This window comes from Gobio gobio (assembly GCF_949357685.1).
Source record: "Gobio gobio genome assembly, chromosome: 21".
Classification (NCBI taxonomy): Eukaryota; Metazoa; Chordata; class Actinopteri; order Cypriniformes; family Gobionidae; genus Gobio; species Gobio gobio.
The window spans coordinates 28737606-28759559 of NC_137117.1; the positions used below are offsets into that span (position 1 = coordinate 28737606).

General features: G+C 36.7%; 2 protein-coding genes across 2 annotated transcripts; one reads left to right on the forward strand and one right to left on the reverse strand.

Annotated features, from left to right (window-relative positions):
* The first annotated feature begins 1212 nt into the window (after positions 1-1212).
* Positions 1213-10334, forward strand: nucks1b (nuclear casein kinase and cyclin-dependent kinase substrate 1b). The gene is made up of 8 exons (XM_079803252.1): positions 1213-1624; positions 4408-4457; positions 4741-4795; positions 5499-5527; positions 5643-5774; positions 6983-7153; positions 7262-7402; positions 7559-10334. The coding sequence occupies exons 1-8, from the start codon at positions 1608-1610 to the stop codon at positions 7858-7860; spliced, it is 897 nt and encodes a 298-aa protein (XP_079659378.1). The 5' UTR covers positions 1213-1607; the 3' UTR covers positions 7861-10334.
* On the reverse strand, positions 9996-20086 carry mfsd4ab (major facilitator superfamily domain containing 4Ab; the record flags this gene model as incomplete). The annotated part of the gene is made up of 10 exons (XM_079803251.1): positions 9996-10564; positions 10670-10787; positions 10868-10938; positions 12823-12970; positions 13202-13375; positions 13469-13584; positions 17436-17589; positions 17672-17905; positions 18213-18411; positions 19857-20086. 10 exons carry the CDS (start codon positions 20084-20086, stop codon positions 10437-10439), a joined length of 1572 nt encoding a protein of 523 aa, XP_079659377.1. The 3' UTR covers positions 9996-10436.
* Positions 20087-21954: the final 1868 nt, after the last annotated feature.

Genomic DNA, 21954 nt, shown 5'->3' on the forward strand with positions numbered 1-21954 from the left:
TCCCAGAAACATTAACTAAAAATAACAATTTCTTACACAATAAGACTATCTTATATGCATCTGAGAAAATATCATAATATCTATTTTAGACAGTCCTTCAAAATTGACACACTCGTTCCACGCAGAATATCAAAGCTAATAAACCTTATTTAGCCCATACTAAAAAAGTGTAGCCTATATTAGTACCTTTTGAAAGGGTACCACCTAGTGACAGTTTTTCCTCTTTTTTTTTTCTGTGAGCAAGCCAATTCACAGTATGTTTAGAAATTATAGTAAATTCACTGAAAAAAAAACTTAAGAACTCCTCAAGAACTTTATTATATTTTAGTATTTTTAAATATATTTGCATAGGACACCATTTATCATAAAAAATATTTTTCATTTAATTCTCTGCAAAAATGTCCATGTCACTTAATTGATAGATTTTCAGCAATAGTTGCTATAGACCATTCAATTGCAGAACCTTCATTGGTTCAATTTATGAATGTACCAATGAGGTCAAGCAGTTTCACAGCGTCTTGGTTAAAATCGGCCATGACACATAAAGTGCTTTCGGTAACACTTAAATTTACTGTGAACTTGTTATATATACACTTACCATAATAACAGTAAATTATGCATAATTACATGCAACTAAACCAAACCCTATAGTAAGTTCATGTAGTTAATTAATATTACTCAGTACTTAAATTAATAATTACACTGTAACAATGACACAACATGCTTTCTATCAGAGTAAGCTTTCTGTACTCTGAAAAGCACTTCTTGCACTCATTACAGCACTGTGCCAATAAACATAAAAACATGGAAGAGATTACAGGTCATGCCATGTTAACACAACTGTTTGTGTGTTTAATAACCCTGATTAAAGAGAAGAAAGCAGTGCTTTTGAAATAAAACAGCAACACACCTGTTGCCTCCTACAATTGAGACACAAAATACTTCTCAGCCATCTGTTTAAATCAGAATAAATATGTATAAATGTCTTTATTAACTCTGGTGGTGTTGGTAACAGCCCTAAAACAGCCCTAGCAGGCCTATGTTTATTACATTGATTAAATTAGTCTATAGCTTCATTACCACATGGTAATAACATTATCTGACTAAACTGGATTTGGAAATAGTTCAATATAAATAATCTAATCAACTGATGAACCATCTTTCAATGTGAAAGAGTGGGTAGTAAAGGGCTGTTGCTGAGTGTGGTCATCCAATCCTGGTTTGCGGGCATCTTGCGTTCTTCAGACTCCCATCCCACTTTTACTCATAAAAGATTCCTGGCTGGCAGGCCAGGCAGTGGCTAATTAGTTAGCTACTATTCGACAGCAGGCTTAACCAGGTCAATCCGGCCTGTGGATCAACTTCAACATTTCTCCATTTTCTGCCACACAGGCCAACGCGGCGTGCGAGCAGATGCTCTAAATCTCACACATTTGCGCGTCTTTAGTGCAGTTTGCATTGCATCTAACGCTAGGTAGTTTCGCACAGCTCCGTGCTACAGAACGCGCTTTCCAGCAGCCGGAGACACCTGGATTTAAGCTGCACCTGGGGTTCCCCAATAAAATAGTAGTTTGGAAAAAGCTAAAGTTTCTCAGTCTGTCTGCAGAATGGCGAGACCTTCAAGGTAAGTGCGTTTTGTTTGTCTGTTGCTTTACAGGAATCACAGGTTCGCACATGATGTGATCTGTGTGTGGGTCTCTCCATGTTGCTAAATGCTAACTGGCTAACCAGCATTTTTACCGCGCGTTTACATAGCTTCCCAAAACATGTATATTTTCACCTCTTTATACGTCTACGGATATAATTTCATTTAAAACATGGCAATATCGGTCGCTACATCCCCAGTCATACCTATATGCTAACCTCAAGCAGCAAATAAAAAAGCGGGATAGTAGTTCTCACTGGTAGGTAATTAATGTTGTTCAAAAACCAGCCAGCTAGCCATATCACAAAAATATCCCTATATTTATTTCGTCATATAGCGAAAATATTGTGCACTAATAACGTATTGCGGTGGAAGTTTCGCGTATTTTCCACAGTTAGCCCCATGAGCATTACTGTTAGTTTAGCGGCAACGTGTGTTTGAGCAGCAGCACAGCGTGAAACTCCTCCAGCGCAATGCGCGCCATTATTTCACACACACGACTTGAGCAATTTCCCCTGCAAACTTGTGTTTGCAATCAATGCACCTTGAGTTTGGAACTGGTTTCAGTCAGAAATTAAGGCTGCTAAGTGGGTAATCAACAATTGTGTTTCGGTTTCGCGATAAATATATATTTAAATGCGCCCTTGTTGTTTTCGTAACGCTGTGAACCCACGAGCTCAAGCCAAGTGACGTGAACAGTGGCAACATGTTGTTTATCACCTGCCAAACAGTAAACCTTATTCTTTTATTTAATATGCACACTCTCTCGGAGCAGGGAGTGAATGCAGGTCTCTTCGGTATAATTCATGAACTGAGGAGGTCCTGTGGGCAGTGAGTGAATGTTGTCTGACCTGCAGGGCCTGCAGTTCAATGCCCTATCCGAGCAGAGTCCCTCCCCACACTGCTGCTGTTGGCATGGCAATTAACCTACTCCAACATGGCACCCCCGTCTCCTCTGCCCCTTCACAGCTTTAAATAAGAGGAGTGACAGCACTGTTGCCATATGGAGAATAAAAAAATCTGCAACCATTTAGAATACACTTTTATTTATTTATTTTTAGATTCATATAATTCAGTTTCTGTTAGCCTAAAAAGAAGTTCTGCTGCATTCAGATCAGTTTTTTTTTGTTGCATTTTTGCTTTTTGCATAAAAAGGCACAATATGTAAGATTTTTGGATTAAAATATCCTAAAAGCACTAGAACAATGTTATATGTTTTGTTGACTTGTGTATTCACATTATGCCAATTGTTTCCAAGAATGTTTAAATCCAGAGAATTAAGCAATTTTAACCAGGACACGGACCGTGTTTGTGTGTCGCCTACCAATGACATCATATGCGTGTTTCCCTCGATTTCGGGTTTTATTATGTAGAAACCATGGAAACACCAAAGGCACTTTAATATATTATGTGTTTTATTAGACAGGTGAGCAACATTCATCGACAGAAAACGAAACATTGTTATATATATAGCTAAACACAGTTTGTCTTAAATCTCGTTTTCTTGATTTACCACGAGTACCATGTTTAGCTCACTGCAGTGTGCAACAAGTGTCTCTTAGTAGCCCCAGAGCGAACGCACAGAGTCGCATTATAACACAACTTTCAAAACACTCAAATAATGTATCCAATGTGATAAAACAGCGATGCGTTACCCCACATCCGCATGAGCGTAAGAAGCGGAAGCAGTCGTTTGCGGCACAATAAAAGCTCCGCAAAATCAAGGCATCATCAAGCTATGCCTTTGTTTTGAATAAGCGACCTCTAGCAGTGAAACATTACATATTGTGGCTTTAAGCCAGAGTTTTCAACAGGGGTCCTTTACCCATATGTGGGGCGGTACTGCTGGCGGGGTCTGGCAATTTTCCTTTGAGCTAAGATTAATTAAAATAAATAAATGTGTGTTAAAATAAAATGCTAAACTAAGTGAACTTCAACCAAAAGCAAATTGAAATTGAAACTGATAAATGTTTTATTGTTCCTCCCACATTAAAAAGTAAACAATATAATGCAGGTTATCTAACCCAACCACGTTCCTGGAGGACCCCCAACAGTGCACGTTTTGCATGTCTCCTCAATCAAACACACCTGATTCAGGTCATCAGCTCATTAGTAGCTACACCAAGACCTGATGTGGGTGTGTCAGACAAAGGACACATCCAAAATGTGCACTGTTGGGGGTCCTCCAGGAACGTGGTTGGGAACCACTGATCTACACCATTGATTATTTTATGAGTATTGATATTGCAATGTGGGCATCGAAGCATGTAAATTCATTAATATGGTGCAATAAGATATTAATATAGATGAAGGTCTTAAAGTCGGCATGAATCAGGAGTTGCGATAGTCTTTTCTTCTCTATTGTGACGCATGAGTGAAATGGCTTCTCGAACAAGAAAAAAGTAGGATGGGACTTGATTTTTGTCCATCTGGAATTGGTTGGATGGTTGTGGTTTGCTATTGCTGTGAGGTGTCATGTGAGTGACAGGTTGTTCCACCCTCGTCATGTGAGAAGAGATGTTGCTGCAAGTGGGAGGGGAAGTTATTTTGATTAAAGTTTACAGGGGCTCATTAATTTTTTTTTTTTAAACTACATGCACGGATAAATTATTTAAAAAAGAGTGAAATATATTACATACAAAAATAAGAATTGTCCATTTTGATTTAATGGTGACTAATAATAAATGATTTATAAACATATTGTATACATGTTTGTCCTCTTGTGGGTCATTTATTTTTCCTTTCATGTTCTTTGTGCACAGGAATAAAAGGGTTGTTGACTATGCACAATTCCAAGAGTCTGACGATGCAGGTAAGTTCCTCTAATGCAAATATCCTGTTGCACACCTCACTATTGTGTCCCACTTAACAGGGTTTCCACAGTTTAAAATTACAAATGCATATACATTTATAATGTATATAAATATAATAAACATAATTGTTCTTAATATATATATATAATATAACTAATTGAAAAAGATTTTAATGTTAAGTAATGTCACTGTGCTGCATTAATACTTGAGTAGATGAAGTGTTGTATGTGCTGTAAAGTCGTGCTTTTTTATAACCTGATTCAACTGAATGACTTGATACAGATGAGGAATATGTAAAAGAAACGGAACGACCTGAGAAGACTTCTGTAAAACGCAGGTCAGTCTCTTTGAATAGCTATAATATTTGTACGTAAATATATAATATCTTAGATAGTAATGAAAGCAAAAATGATACAATTGTGGCTGTAAAAGTGATATTTTAGATTAAAGGGTTATTTCACCCAATAATTAAATGTCGTTCCAAACCCATAAAACTTTAATTCAGAACACAAATGATGAATATATATTTTTATTGATATTAGATATTTCTGTTCCACCATTGAAAGATATTTCTGTCCTTCCATTTATAGTAAATAAAAAAAAATAAAAAATTACCACTTTATTTACAAAATATTAATCTCTAACATGTTCATGAGAGCACCACATCACTTCGTTAAATTGAGGTTAAACCACTCAGTCGCATGGCTTACTTTAAGGATGTCTTTACTACCTTTCTGGGGCTTGAAAGTGGTAGTTGGTAGACTGTCAATAGAGGGACAGAAATCTCAGATTTCATTCTTCATTTGTGTTCTGAAGATGAACGAAAGTCTTATGGGTTTGGAACAAATTTACATTTTTGGGTGCATTATCCCTTTAAGCACCACTGCAAGCATTTATTGTAGCTTCCTCCATTTGGAACATTATTTATGAGCTGCATACATATTCATTAGTACGACTTGTTTAAATTCATTGGGGCTGTATTTTGTCTGAATTATTTTATGTATTGCTAAAGAAAAAATGCTGTATCTCTTCCTATGTAGTGATGATTCTCGAACCAAGGACCACAAGAGTAAGTCACTTATTTTCTTATATTTAATGTTTTATTTTATTTTATTCAGTCAATTCAAATTTTTATTCAGTTATTGAATATTCTGACAAAATGCTTTTCTATCCTCATATTCCAGAGGATTTAAGTGATGATGACAATGACTATGGGGAGGATGAGGAAGAGGAGGATGATGGTGGTGACAGTGATTTTGATGCTAAAGAGGCCAGCAGGGGGAGACAGGCACCAGCTAAACGGAAAAGGGCTGCAGGTACTACCAGTATAAACGCTGAGTGACTGCTTCGTTCATTGTCACTTCTGACAACTACTTTCTGCGCACATTTGGGATTTCATTTTAGCTTCTTCATTAAAAATATAAATGCACAATATGTAAAAAAAATGGCTTGTTTTCCAAGGTTGTTGTTTTGTTTTGTTGGGGTTTTTTTTTTTTTCAATTAATTTTTCAGCAAAAATGTTGACACCCCAAATGACAGGAAAATATACATTCAGTCAAGTGTGGTCAAACATTTTACTGGTAGTGTATAATGTTAAAGGTTTAGTTCACACAATAATACAATTCTGTCATCAATTACTCACCCTCATGTCACCATTTTGAGTGCTCCATGTGAATAAAAGCCTAAATTAAATATGTTCATCATATAAAGCAATATTGATTTATTTTACAATCTCTATATTAACGTTTTGAAGCATCAGAGTTTTGGGTGAACTTGACACTTTCTGTGGAAGGACAGAAGTATCTCAGATTTCATTAAAATATCTTCATTTGTTTTCTGAAGATGAATTAAAGTCATATGGGTTTAGAACGAAATGAGGGCAGAATTTTCATTTTTGGGTGAACTATCCCTTTAAGTACAAACATCCCCACCTAACAAACTTTAATCTGTCAGTAGCCACATAGGCAGTGAATAATATTTTATGTTTATTAAACAATATACACTATATTGCCAAAAGTTTTGGGACGCCTGCCTTTACATGCACATGGAATTTAATGACATCCCATTCTTGGCCCACATGCCAAGTAACATTTAATTGCTAACCTTTTCTTTTCTAAACAAAGCTTTGGGCTTCACTCCTGTGGTAATATTCACATAAAACAGCATTTACATACAGTAAAAAAAGTGTTTTGGTGGCCATGGAAGTGATTGTAACACCTAAATTCAATGATTTGAAGGGGTGTCCCAATACTTTTGGCAATATGGTGTATAACGTGTATAATAGTGTTTCATGTTCTTCACTTGCTTTTATGCTATTAAAATGCAATTTGTATTCTTTTGTTCCTTTTTACAATGTCAGTCTGCTCTCATCTGCTAATTTACTTGCTCTTATTCACTTAAGCAAAACCACAGTCAATTTTCTTCATGCCTGTGTTGTGATTTTGTGTTTACGCATTTTGCATATTAATGCATTTTACCTTCAGCTTGTGTTAATTAACCATGTATCTGCTCTTCTGACACACAGATGACAGTGACGATGATGTAAAAGTTGTGAAGAAGAAGGGCCGGCAGGTGCGTCAGGCTGCCACTAAAGCTGCATCCAAACAGAGGGAGATTCTTCTCGGGGACGGAGGAAGTGAGGATGAGGAGGGAGAGGAAGAGGAGGAGGAAGATGACAGTGACGTTTACACTGGCGGTACAAACAGTATTATGTCAGAGTCAAACTATTTCAAGAACATTGACATTCCCATGTTAGCTAACCGTGAGATACTTGATATTTTATACTTCCCTCATCTGCTCATAGAGGACTCAGGCAGCGATGAAGACTTCATGGTTGAGGATGATGATGATGACAGTGATTATGGCCGACCCAAACGGAAGATCTCAAAAGTGAGCAGGAGAAGCAAAGACAAGAAATCCCCTAAACCCAAGATAAGGGCTTCAGGTAAAGCCACCCATAATCCTACTATCAGATTGTTTCTGCCAAAAAAAGGTCTACTGTAATTCTTTGATAATTAATCACTTCCTGCTTTAATTAATTACAAACTTCCTCTAGATACCTTTAACTGTCACAGTAATTAAGTCAATTATCTTCTCTCAGTGACCCGAGGGCCCAAAAAGAGGAGAGGAAAACGTCAGACGAAGGTGAAGAAAGTTGTGAAAAAGGCCTCACCTAAAGCAGAAAGTGAGGATAACGAGAGCAACAAGGAGGAAGAGGACGAGGCGCAAGAGGAAGACAGGAAAGAGTCGCCCGCCCCCAAGAAGACCAAGGATGACGAAAGCGGCGCCGAAGGGGAGGAAAACAATGGCAACGGAGAAAAGGAGGAGGAGGAAGAGAAGGAGAATGAGAAAGAGGAAAAAGACGATGTTTCTGAGGAGGAAGCTCCATCAGGTGAAGACTGAGCTCTTTCGCCTGCTGGTGAACGTGTCTGTTATCTGTTTTTCTTAATGAGGAGCAGTGGAATTTATTTCCCACAATACTCAAAGAGTGTTTTGGATGTTTGTTATGTCTCTCAGCTTGTAAATACCATATCTCTAAACGAAATCTGTAAAATATCATCAGACCTATTCGAAAACTGTACGGTTTGGCCTTATCCCAAAATGCGGTCTTTCATAGTGATATTTATCAATGTTTCAATTATAAGCTTTGCAACAAAACCATTTTGTTATAGTTGACCTTCAACGTATAACAAAGGATGAAAATGAATTGCCCAAAAAATACAGATTATACTGTAGGCTCTGTACTTCACTTTATGGGCATTTTTCAAAATGCATTTGAAGAAGATCGCAACTGCTTGTTTACTCCCAAACAAACTAATTTTTGTGACTTTTAATGTACATGATCTCATCCCAGCTGCATTGACCGTTGAAAACACAGGCTTCTAATGAGCATATACGCTTGCCGTCATGAACTGCACTGGATTGTTGTGGCTGCAGTTCAGTCATGTGATTTCCTTGCTACATCAACTGTACGTTACATAGCTCTAGTATGCTACTTTTCCCACTTTTCGTGCAGTTATTTCTTGATTCAGTCTAGTAAATCAGCTTTTTCCCGTCTGAGCATTTGAACTAAGATGACTTTTTCTATGGTTGTATTGAACCTCTTTCATGGTTGGCATGCTTTCATGTACGTGGTGCGAAGTACGTCGGTGGGCGGAGTCTCGGGCTCAGGATGAGTGATGTCAGACGTGAGCTAGTGAACCTTATTATTGACCTCTGTGATGCTTCATGTGTGCATTTTTTAAGAATATTTTGATGCTTATAGATGCCTTTTTAAATGCAGTCCGTCGAGCCATTAGAATGGTAAACACGAGCTGAATTCAGTGCACACCATCCATAGCTTTCTCAGCTTCATATGACTATTTTTATTGCGTGTATCTCCATCCTAATCTGTAGCCTTTCAGTCTATATCATAATTTATCCAAAATAAATGTTTGTTTTAATTACGCTATTCTGATTTTTGTAAAATTTGTTTTACAAGGAAAAATAAATTGTATCTTTAAAGAAATCGAGTAGTTGGTGACCTGTTCTTCACTCTTTTTTTACAGCATTATTTTGTAGTTTTGTTAAGACTGTAATGGAAAAACATCATACTAGTTTACTTAGCCTCTTTCAGATTACAGACTGGCATCCAGATGTTTTCCTCAAGTGCTGGATGAATGTAGTTGAAGCACAGTTCCCACCTGAGTTCGTACTGTGTTTTATGTTGGTACATCTCCTTAATATATGCTCCATGCTGTCTTTTATAAGAAATAATGTAGCTACTTCCCAGAATGGCTGAATAAAGTTAAGATCAAACACATATGCACTCAAAGCAATAGCTTGAGAGAAATACTACTTTGGATCTTTTGTTTTCATGCAAGTAAAATGCATTGATCTTTCTGGAAGAGTTCAGCCAAGCAATGACACTTAAAGATGTGTTACTTTAATGTGTTAAAGTGTGGCTTCTAGCATTTTTTAGAGGATTTCTCAGCACTGCATAATTCGATGTCATCAAGCAAAATATGGTACTGGTATAGGGTAAAATCTATGGGGAAAAATCCTGTCATTTCCATAGGAATTCGCTAGGTGTTCAATTTGGAAAGCTGCTTGATTTGAAAGAGACTTCTGTGTGAGCTGCTCTCTATACACTGTAACACTATGGGCAATGGCAACCTTTTTTTGCCCTTTTAAAGTGTGATTATATTTACAGTTCGATGAATTTTCATGGCTAAAATCCAGTCATTTAAATAGGAAACGAGCAAGCAGGAATTTTGCCTGAGTGTGCAAAATTTCCCCCCTGGGTTCAAAATTGGTCATGCGAATTCACCGCATTGACAAACAGAAATCTGCTTGGATTGAAATTAACTTGTGTGGGAGCTGTGCTTCATACATCCCATTTACTTATCCTCGCCTCACGTGGTTCCTTTCTTCTGCGGAGCATAAAGGTATTTTAAAAAAAAAGTAATACAACAACAGGAGAGTGAGTAAATAATTTTTGCTTTAAGAGGAGTTATTCATTGTCCGACCGCAATCAGCATATATTATTCCGTCTTTTGACATGGTGAACAATAATTTATTGCAATATTTTGCGTTAGTCATGAGTTTTTCACAAGCATTTGAATTTTTTAAATAAACAGTACAATATTCTGGCCTTGACCTTCCAGCCCGAGACCAGTTTTAAGATAAAAGATAAAAACTAGGGAAGTTCTAGGAATTCGTAGATTGGCAAATTAATTAGTTTATTCTGGTATTTAATTTGGTGTTAATGATTTTCAGTTGTGGGTAAAGTAAAAAACTTTATATGTATCCATTTTATGCCATAAATGACTTAATTCCCCAAAAAGATCCATATATAATACCAAATTTAGCAGAAATGCATAAAAACATTTTCTGTTGTTTTTGTCTTGTAGTTTTTTTTCCCACCACACAAATATGATAAAAGCATATTCACGGATTACAGTTAAGTATTCCCAGCAGGTGATGACCTGCAAAAGGTCTCATCCAGAGTCACATTTAATTGATTCAAGTTGTATTACAGCAACTTTCTGTTCTGGAGTGGCTTTCTCTGAAGCAGGTGGAGCAGGTGCTGGTGGGGCTTCCACCATGGCTGCTTTTTTAGACACTCCTGGATGGTAAAGACATTTAGTCATATAATGTTTACAGTTTACTTGAACAACTACTTAAGCAACTAAGTATGTAACTTATCACCGTGAAAGTATGTTGTTTTTACCTGTGAGATTTCTGTGGATGCGGTTGCACAGGATCATGCTAAGGAGGAAGATGAAACCAAGGCATCCGGTGACCAAACCACACACCAAAAAAATGTAGCTGCCTTTTTTCTGAATAAGCTGGAAGAAATTTGCTCAGGGTTATTTACTTTTTTAGAAAATCTTTCTCCAAGTGTTAAAACTTGAGCGCAAGTACTTACTGATCCAACCAACACTTGCAATGTCATCTCACCCATTCCAGAAGTTGTCACTAAGACAGTTGTTGCACATCCTGAAGAAAAAAAAGAGAACTTTTTTGTTGTTTATGTTAAAGTTTGTAAAACGAGGTGCATATTAATGTTAACTGACAGTAAAAGAGAGAGCATGCACTTGTGACATGCTCTTGATCGCTGATCAGCATGTGTCAATTTGGATTAAAAAAAGTGAATTGTTCATGTAAGTAAAGACTTCAACTGTTACACAGCACCAAAAACAGACGGTTTACCAAAGTACTGTACAAGCATAATCAAGATAAAACGATAACATGTAACAAAGAAAGCATAAAAATACAAGTGGTTCCCTTTATTACAGGACGTTTACAGGACAAGAAGCTTATTGTGTGCAAAAGTCTGAAGCGCGCTTGAGTACTACACGTAATTCTCTTTCACGTTTAGCGCGTGACTGGACGAATTCACCCTGTAAATGAAAACTACGATAAGACCTACCTGAAAACATGAAAAGCAATGTTTATTTCATTTGTATCTTTTTGGGCAATCTGTAATTGGATTACTTGTCTTTAATAATGTTTTAAAGGAGGGATTAATGAACTCGTTTTTTTGTGAAAACCTCAAAATTGAAATTTTTCACTTGTTTTGTCATTTTGCTCGTAATTAGCCTGTGCGCATTCCGACGATTTACCTAATACATTTTAAAATTACAAATGCATATACATTTATAATGAATATAAATATAATAAACATAATTGTTCTTAAATATAACATATTTATACGCACATTTAGGAAAATGTAACATCAAAATCATGTAAGTACTTACTGATACATAATATATATTTTAAAGTTAGTCTGTAGTTAAAATAATTTATAGTGTGTGTGTACAGTAGTGAAAATGAAAGGACACCCTATTGAATTCAACGTTTTTAACTATAAGAACAACTGGTCCTTGGAAGGTCTTAAAATTAGGTAAATACAACCTCAGATGAACAACAACACATGACATATTACACTCTGTCATTATTTATTAAACAAAAACTAAGCCAAAATGGAGAAGCCATGGGTAAACTAAGTACACCCTTGCTGCTTCCATAGACATTAAGAGGGTAAGTAGCAGTCAGGCGCAGCTAATCAGATGTCTTTGATTAACTGATCATTTGATTTTCCTTCATTTCTTTCTTTTGTTCTTTGATTAACATTAATGATAGACAGCAGCGGGTTTATTAGGCTGCTGTCACTTTAAGACCTGGTGCACATGCATGTCAGTTGATCTCGCGTCATCCCATTTTCTCAACTCTTTACATTCATTTAATACTACGAGGATACTTGACAAAGCAGGCATTGTGGGTGTTTTTGTGGGCGTAATTTTGTTCAAGCACTGTTCTGAAACAGCTTTCTGTGCGCACGAGTATGTGTGTGTGTCACAGACATGCTCCAGTACGGCACTGTGTTCTCTTTTGTGTCTTATCACGCTTAATGGTTTAAAAGCATTTGCACGAATATGAGTGTGATCATATAATGTAACGCTAGCCAAAGGAAAAACGGATGCTGTGTTAATTGCGTAAAATATTTTTAACGCATGAGATTTTTTTTTTTCAGTTTAACATTACATTTTAGATAGCCCTATTATATTAGCTTTTATTTTTGAAAAATTATATTTATAAATATTTATGTTTTTAAATAATTTCCAATTAAGAACATCCTCAGATGTACCCAAAAGGAGGTTGTTGTACTGAAATTCTAAATCATATATTATAGTACTAATTATAATGATCTATATATAGTCTTTAATGTTTATATGATACGAATTATGTAGAATTTATATATTAATTAGAAAAACGATAAAAATTTAATTATTATTATTATGGAATATAGAACATAAGAATAATTGAAATCAGTGGCCCCCACTGTGATATAAAACATGAAGTATGTTATGTGCAGTTTACCGCGGTAGTTTAGGATGTCCTCAGTGTAGGCCAATATGCAGGGGAAAACACTGCTGATGAAAAGCCCGAGCAAGGTCGTCCCAACAAACAGAAACACTGTGTTTGTGTAGAGGATCATTAACAGCAGCAATGTTACATTCACACCAACCTTAACAAGAGAGGGAGAGAGCAGAGAGGATCCATATTCAGCAATCGTAAATCTATGATTCATCACATACTCCAGAGCCTCATGCTGTATTTCTAACAACTGATGGCAACAGCTCTACTGGAGCATGAAGGTAAACACTTATATAGGTAGTTTGGATGGGTGTATACACTGTAAACAGTGAAAATCACACAGCTCAATGTGTGTTAATTACATTGTTTCATAATAGATTACCAGGTTTGTGATGAGCAGATGCACCGGCTTGAAGCGGTACGATAGCGGGATAGACACCAGTCGTCCAGCTGTGACGGCTGCCCAGAAGATACAGTTCAGATATCCTGCCATTTTAGTGTGCAGAGACATGGGAGCTGAAACAGCATACGTGTAAACAAAGCCGGCATAGACCCCCTAAAGGTGAGGTTCAAGGGTCAAGTGTGAATATTAACTTGCAGTTCTCAACAAATATTCATAAATATAATTAGCTTCTTTGAGCTTTCTCACCATAATGCCCTCTGTCATAAACAGCACCATCCCGCCCAAGATATGGATAACAAAAAAAGTGACTGGCAACCCACGCAGGTTACCATTAATACAGCAGCTGAAAATGTTTCCATGCCCTGAATGATGAAAATTGAAGGGGACAAAAAAAAAAAAAAGGTGAAAGTCAGAAGTTGCATAAATAGTTTTACATGTTAGTTTCAATCACTGCTTAAAGTTTTGCAGTCAGTATGATTAAAAAAAAAGTTAATTATTTTATTCAGCAAAGATGCATTAAATTGCTTTAAAAAAAATTAAGTATACAATACAAGTATTTATAATGGTTACAAATATTTCTATTTCAAATAAATGCTGTTCTTTTTAACTTTCTATTCATCAAACAATATTGAAGAAAAATGTTTACTGATTGTAATTTTATATTTATATAATTATATATAAGTGCTGGGAATCGATTAAAAAAAATTTACTAATTAATCAAAACATTTTCTGCGATTAATCGCAAGATTTTAATATTTATATTTTAATCATTTCAGTTACTCTTCAAATTAATGTAGAAACAATTTAAAGACAGTATATTTTAAATATGTGTTGTAATGGCATCTTTTTATGAATGAAGGCCAGTATCACTGATACTAATGTCTCTATGAAACATTAATGACGTTACATTACAGTATAACTGAAAGCTCCCAATTTCAACATTTATTAGGCTTTAAAAAAACAACTTAAAACAATCTTTACATAAACCCATTATAATAATAGACAGATATAATATAATAGATATAATAGACATATACAGAAATGTAATAGTTATCAAACACCTTTCTTAACTGCAATAAATGAAATATAGATTAATCATCATTAAAACTACAATTTTCTCTATTCCCGTTGTTCATTGATGTACATTAATGACAGGCATCATCAGTGCTCCTGTCACTTTAAGAACGGCCGCTGACGAAAATGAAGCGGATCTCACGCGCTGTCCCACGCATCTCATTTCCTCACAACACTTTAAGTTCATTTAAGACGTTATTTAACTAATTTAAGACTCCTAATATGAGAATACTCAAAATTCTCTGTGTTGTTGTTGTTTGTTCAAGAGCAAAAGGGAACTCGATGTGAGCAGGAGACTGACGCGAGTCTGTCTGTGCGTCGAGTGTGTGTGTGTGTGTGTCAGAGTGTCCCTCGATTAGCTGACATGAAACGCAGCCACACAGACAGGACAGGACATTGACACACACACACACACACACACACACACACACACACAGGACATTGATATACAGCGCGTTCTCTTGTGTCTTGTTGCGCTTGGATGCATTTACACGAATAGGAGCGTGATGATCATGTAATGCTAGGCAAAAATGGATATAAAAACTAGGGGTGCACCGATCCGATATTAGGATCGGATATCGGCCGCGATACTGACAAAATAGCTGGATCGGGGATCGGAAAAATTAACAGATCCACAAGCTCCAGGTGTTTTTTTCCGTCGCAGCAGAACCTACGTCATTCGTCAGCTTCACGTGTGTCGCATGCTAGAAGGGAGCGAGCCAGAGAGTCGGCTGTGTGGAGGAGATATTTCACGCTTGCCACGCCAACTAGTTCGTCGCTGTTTCGAGGGTATTACTGCAAAGTCAGGGTCTTTCCTGCATTGACATTTTTTTGACGGCCAAAGCCTAATTTGATGAGTTAATAGGCTTGTTTGAGATGAGCAAAATCTGCGCAGAACCGATCACCGGTGATCAGCGCGAGATGCATTCCGGTTAGAAAAGTGTCCGAGGGCGGTCCGCCTTGCTCTGATGTCATGCTGACGTATGACAAAAAACTCTCGCGAGCGAAAGGCGGATGTGTCGGATTCTGCAGACGAGCGCAGCTGCTCTCCACCGACTGCGCGGAGCAAAAGCATGATGGGAAACGACTTGCTGACGACACAGCTTAATGCTTATTGGTTTAAACAACAGTGATGTATGGTTCTTTTTTTAAAATGTTTGATTTTAAAACTCTGAGATCATGTTTTTATGTGTGAATATTCCCAAACTCTCTAGCAAAGGCGATCTCTCTGTGGGTTATGTGATTTTGTCATATTTATAAAATATATATATATATAAAAAAACATGTATGTAGGCCTAATTAAAGTCAAAATGATTGATAAACACGTATTTCGAATGGAAATAAATAACAACAACTTTGGGTGTCTTGTTCATAATATTTATTTTCATATAAAAGTAACAGAACTTAAATTACATCCAGTTTATCAGCAACAAAGCGCACGAGTGTGAATCCCGCGATATCCGCCTTTGATCTCGCAGGTGTCTGATCCACTACGAGAAGAGAGAACTGTCCGGCTTGCCTGCACTTTTTTCACTCCTCCCCTCACTGCAGCCGCCTAGTCTCGGCTGAATTTCAGGCGAGGCGAGGCGCATCTCAAACAAGCCTATTGTGATTTACGAGTGATGTAGAACTGATGCTGCGCTTGTGGTGACACTGAGACCGATCTGAGAGCTCCTCCCCCGCGCGCGCTCTCTGGGTCTTCAAAATAATCAGTGTTCGCTCTCATATTTCACATATTAATCCAAATCAAAAGCTGGGAAGACCGAAACCATGTTGCACGTGACACATTCGGACAATTTTGTCCTTGAATTATCACTGGGTGTGAATTGCGCTCAAAAAACATTGACTCTTCTCTGACCAGCTGACATAAAGCATACTTTCAATAAGCGGGAGACAAATTATATCCAGTTATGAAGTGTTTTCTGTGTGTTGACATCTTTCGCGATGTTCTTACAGACGGGATTCGCACACAACGCGTCTGCTAATGTCCGATTCGTGACCTAATGACTCCTTTGAACCGAATCATTTTAACGACTGGCCAGAACAACTGATCTGTCCAACACTGAACTCATGAACTCAGTTTATTAATTTACTCAGAACGCAACTGAAATGAGAACACAAGTGTGCTTACCCATTTTAGCAAGAGTGGGTAGTAAGAATTATTTTTAATTATCAACAGTATTTCATCTTATTTCTGTTGACAATGTGTAGTAAAATAAATAGGCCTAGCCTACAATCATTTAATCTGGAGTGAGGTGAAACCAGAACAAAGTTGTTATTAGCTAGCTGAAAATTTTTATTAAATTGCATATGGTATTAGACTATTTGTTAATTTGTAATGCTACTTTTTAATATTGATATGATTATATACCAAAACAATTATCTGTAGTGTAAAAAATGTTTGGTAACTGTCAGATTACTATTGTATGTTTGACCAATACACTGTTTTTTGTTTCCACTGCTACATTTTATTTATTTAAAGAAGTTAGATTACATTCTATTTTAGATTTGAATGCACAATTGTTTTTTAAATAAATAAGAATTCAACACCTTACATACATCTGTTATTTTGTCTTAGTTATGTTTAGTTAGTAAAGTCTGGTGCCTTTAGTCTCTTCAAGGAAGGTATAAGGTGGAAGATATACAGTTTATTATTAATTCAACAATATATCGGATCGGTATCGGGTATCGACAGATACACAAAGCCCAGGCATCGGTATCGGTATCGGGACTGAAAAAGTCGGATCGGTGCACCCCTAATAAAAACGGACGCTGCGTTATTTGCGTTAAATATTTTTAATGCGTTAAGCTGAAAAAATGAATCGCCCGCGTTAACCAGTTAATTTGCCCAGCACTAATATATATGTAAAGCACAACCGTTTTTCATATTGATGATAAATGTTTCTTGAGAAGCAAATCAGCATATTAAAATAATTTCTGAAGGATCATGTGACTGAAAACTGGAGTAATGATGCTGAAAATTCAAAAACAGTTATTTTAAATTGTAATAATATTTCACATTACAGTTTTTTTTAATCAAATAAATGCAGCCTTGGTGAGCATAACTGGGTTCTTTCAAACAAAATCCTACCGACCCAAAAGTTCTGATATGTTATTGTAGGTCAAAGATCACTTGTACCTGCATTGTGTGGTTCGGGCATTTCTGTGATTTCTGGTGCTTTAGTCTCCATGGCTAACTCATCTTTGTCCAGCAGTCGTGGAGTGCTGTTCGGACAACAGGGAAGCAGCTTCTCTTGATACATCAATACTAAAACTGCAATCGGTACAGGCAACTAGGAGAGAAAAAAAGACTTAAGATGTCACAGAGATTCAGGCTCTTCTGCACACTGCTCACAGGGCTATACATCAGCTTACATTTATGAGAGCCATGATCCAGAAGGCGTACGACACACTGGCCTTCTCCTCGACCGGCCCGGAGTGCGGGGAACTCTCAGGAAGGATTACAGGGGACCTGTAGCTGGATCTGAAGTGGTGAAGTATCTCTGTGGCATTTTCTGTGCTATTACTGCTCAGGCAGTGCTCTGATAGGAAAGGCTCTGCAATCAGGGGGCTCACAAGAGCGCCGAGCCCAATGAAGAAGTGCAGTGCCTGGAAAGAGAGTGAAGACACAGATGGGAAACACAATTTAGAGCTGTCAATTTAACGTGTTAAAGCAGCCGGCACAGAATGAATACTGGAGTGAATCTCACAAAATGTCCAGGTCCAAAAGAAATCGATGTTCTTTTACATTGATGTAGTTCCCATTGAATTACATTATTTTCAGGCACTGACCAACAGGTTGAAATAAAACAACAATATGATTAGTTGAAATAAACACTACTGTACATAAACTTATGTATAGAGCAGACCAACACCTCCCTGAGTGATGTATATGAAGAGAAATGTCTTCACTCACCTGCAGAAAGATAGCAGAGTCCTTCTTATAAATAGACACAAGTTGGAAGTTTGCAATAGTGTCGATGATGCCCATAGCCAGGCCTGACACTGCCATAGCAACCGCCAGCAACAGCACATTATAGCAAAGTGGGATGATAGCAAAAACCACAGAGATGATGAGGGAGGAGAGGAAGAGGGCGATGAGAGCACCGAACAACCTGAGAAGACCAGGAAAACAGTTTGGTTGCTATTTCCCCCCTCTTTATTTCTCACATTTGTACTTTTTTTAAAACACTGCCAATTACAAAAGTTTAAAATTGTATTTTTATGTGCTTTCGTGTGACAGTTAGTCAGTCAGTTGTACGGCTACATGAGTCATTTAAATGAATTAATATATGCTCTACACGTTTCAGTGTTATTTTATTATCCACTGGTGTTTTCAGCATTTCAGAGCAACTCGCAGTACATGCTGCTCCACACAAACTTGTGTATCTGTGCATCCGCTCTGAGTTTGGGTCGACCATTTTCTCAAACTTGTAATGAGAAGCACTTATGAACAAAAGAGAAGCTTTAAGGGCTCCCTGCTTTTTACATCAAAATAAAACTTTTAATTTTAATATTTGAAAATGAAAGATGGCATCCATGAATTGTAGTATTTACATTTTTTAGCTGTAGTGTAAAATAAAATCATATTTTTCTTGAACACTTTTTTACAGTGAAATATGCAAAATATTTTGCATTTATTTAGTAGTAATAATATTATTTTTCTTGACCACTAGTTTTTCAATTTTACAGTGAAATATGCAAAATATTTTATTTATTTAGTAGTAATAATAATAATAATAATAATATTATTTTATATGAATATATAAATCACAATAAATGTATCATTTTTTATCAGAAATATCGCAATATGTCCGTAGAATATATTTGTCTTTAAAACTATAAAAATATCTAATGTAATTATTTAAGCTGAATTTTTTCATATCTTTATATATTAAATATTTTTGTTATATATATTCATTTAATTCATTTAAAAAAATCATATTTTCAAACTTGAATATGAAGTTATATATCAGATTAACCAAAAACAAAACAATAATAATAATTATATATATAAATTCGTAAAATATACATTTGTCTTTAAAACTATAAAAATATTGAATGTGATTTTTTTTCAAATATGATTTCATATAGTTTTACAAATATATGATATGATAAATCCCAGCTCAAGCTTTACAATTTGCTGTTTGTGTGAAAGACATGGCCTATTTTAATAAGCAAAAAGTATATTTTAATTGTACTGTGTTCAAATATCATCTCTCTTGAGGATGTCAAGAAGTTTTAGGCTGTAAACTGACGTGAAAAGTTGCAATACATTTGTTAAACTATAAAATGGCCATAATAAAGGGTTAACCAACATCTGAGATTCACAAAGTGAGGAGGAAGCATTTTAAAAAAGGGAAAAAAGGACCAAAAGTGCAAAAACTCCCTGCAGGCAAGAATGTAATAGACTCTTACAGCCTTTACTGTCTGACATTTCAACTGAAACTAAACAAAACATTGTTTCACAAACAATGGGAGTATTACAGAAATGGAGAGTTGATCTTGATGCAGATGTCCTTCACGCAGTTTACCAGCAGAGAGTCGCTGCTCTACTCACGTTTTTGTGAAAGCTCCTCCAGTAAAGCTGCCGATGAGCAGGCAGAGCTGCTGGGAGAAGAACACCCAGGTGATCTCCTGTAACGTGGAGCCCGTCTGGCATTTCAGATCTAGGATCGTAGGCCCCAGAAAGGCTATGCTCAGTCCAAAGCTAAAGAACACACTCCAGTATGTCAGTGTATGTTGACAGTTCCTACGGAAAAGTGTTAATATACGCTCCTCAATTAACATAGCGTGAAAATCTGCGATCTATTCCACTGACAGCTGTAGCCTACTGGTGTCTGGATGCTCCTTTCAGTAGGTTTCAAAACATTTGCTTGACAGATGTCAGAATAGACGATCGTTTCCCACATTTATATCCATTCACTCCACCCATTTCATCAATCTTTGTGCGATGCTTCTGAAGTTAATGCCTAAAAATCACCTTTCAACAGAGCTCTTTGAAACGGTCAATGATTTTCAGTTAAACTGTCAATGATTTTGATCCTCAATGAGAGTCGTGGATAAGCATGAGATAAGCGAGGCTTGCATTGACGACGGCCCGAGGTGTAGCCTAACGGCCACGACGCATTACCACCTCGGGTGTGCATTATTTTTCTTATATTTTTCTTGTCAACTATAGGCTAATTATTTATAACATTGTATAACACACCTACATGTCATTTTTTTAAATCTTTACTTCGAATAAAATGCTAACATTTTCACTTTTCTACTGTCCAGTGATCATTTGGAAAGAAAACAGAATGGAAGCCATAGTTACTATAGCAATGATGCAACTTTAATTGCGTGGAAAGGGGCAATTAAAGGCTACACGGAGCATGTTTTTTCATTCCATTGCGCTACATTTCTATCGTTTTTAATGTAAACATCGCCTAGTGTTTGACTGTAGCGCTCGCAGTCGCATCTCGTTTCCATACTTTTGTAGAGCAGCTTATCGTGCATGGCGCGGCTTTATAAACGCGGAAAAAGTTAAAATAACCTTTAAAAAGGGCGTCACTAACCGCAAAAAACGCATCTTGTGTGGATGACACTAAACTGCTATAAAATATATAAACAGCGCATTCTTATTCCAGTGCTGCTAAGCAGACAGTTTACCTCGTATTTTCAGTTTAACAGTAGCAAGTCGAAGGGGGAAAGGTTTCAACTGAACTAGCTGCATTTTACACGAAGGCCTACATTAGCCTATGTTCTAGCTCCCCTGAGTAAGTCCATGCCATGCACGTTCTTAAATAAGCGAATATTTTTTATAGCTAATCTCAACTTGGTATGAATCAAAAATCAAATCAGAGCTGTATATTAATATTTACAAGATGCTCTGATTTGTATTCACGCCTTAAAATTCACACCTTAGCCTAGCACGTAGCTAACTATTTCTGCCCGTTTTCCGTCGTGATTGTCAGCCTCTCTTTTCTGCTTTCAGTTAATAAAGGAAAAAATACTGCAAATTTATGGTGCTATTTTTGTGATTTTGTGAAAGGTAGCCTAATTTGTTGGGGGGGAAACATGGAAATAATTTGTCGTTTTTGTGTGTATTCATTTGATTGGTCAGTGTCGTTGTGGGTTTTGGTTCTTTTGCTGTTGTCGGCTGTAAAACCTTTAACAAAAACTGAAATCAATTGGAGAAATTATATTGAATTGTAATGTGGTCAAGACCTGCCCGGAACTACTTTAGCCATCCATTTCCCTGAAAATAAAATAATTGCACACCTTCGAACGTTCGTAAACCAATCAGCTTCAAGCATTCAGCGCCCCCCCCCCCCCCCCCCCCCCCACCCCTTGTATGTTTTGATTGTGAACATAATTGGACCACTTATATTAAATCAACACGTTTTATGGAATATTGTCTGCATGATCTCAACATTCACCAGCAAAGAACTCCTAAAAGAACATTTCTAAAGGTTGGGTTTAAATGCTTTATTGTTGTCTCTTCAATTTAGAATAAATGCAATCCAAGGCTACGTCACTGATTCTACAAAATAATTCAGAAAGCCAATGGGCCAATCATTAGCTTTGTACATTCACAAAGTGTTACTTATATAGTACTTGTTAAACAATGACCTATGAACCTATCCTAACACCTCTAGGTCCTGGTGACAACC

What these genes read in the sequence shown, in the direction of transcription:
- nucks1b (XM_079803252.1), top strand. An exon ending in TAAACGGAAAAGGGCTGCAG is followed by an intron (nt 5,775 to 6,982) that starts GTACTACCAGTA and finishes TCTGACACACAG; the next exon opens with ATGACAGTGACGATGATGTA. An exon ending in CAGTGACGTTTACACTGGCG is followed by an intron (nt 7,154 to 7,261) that starts GTACAAACAGTA and finishes ATCTGCTCATAG; the next exon opens with AGGACTCAGGCAGCGATGAA.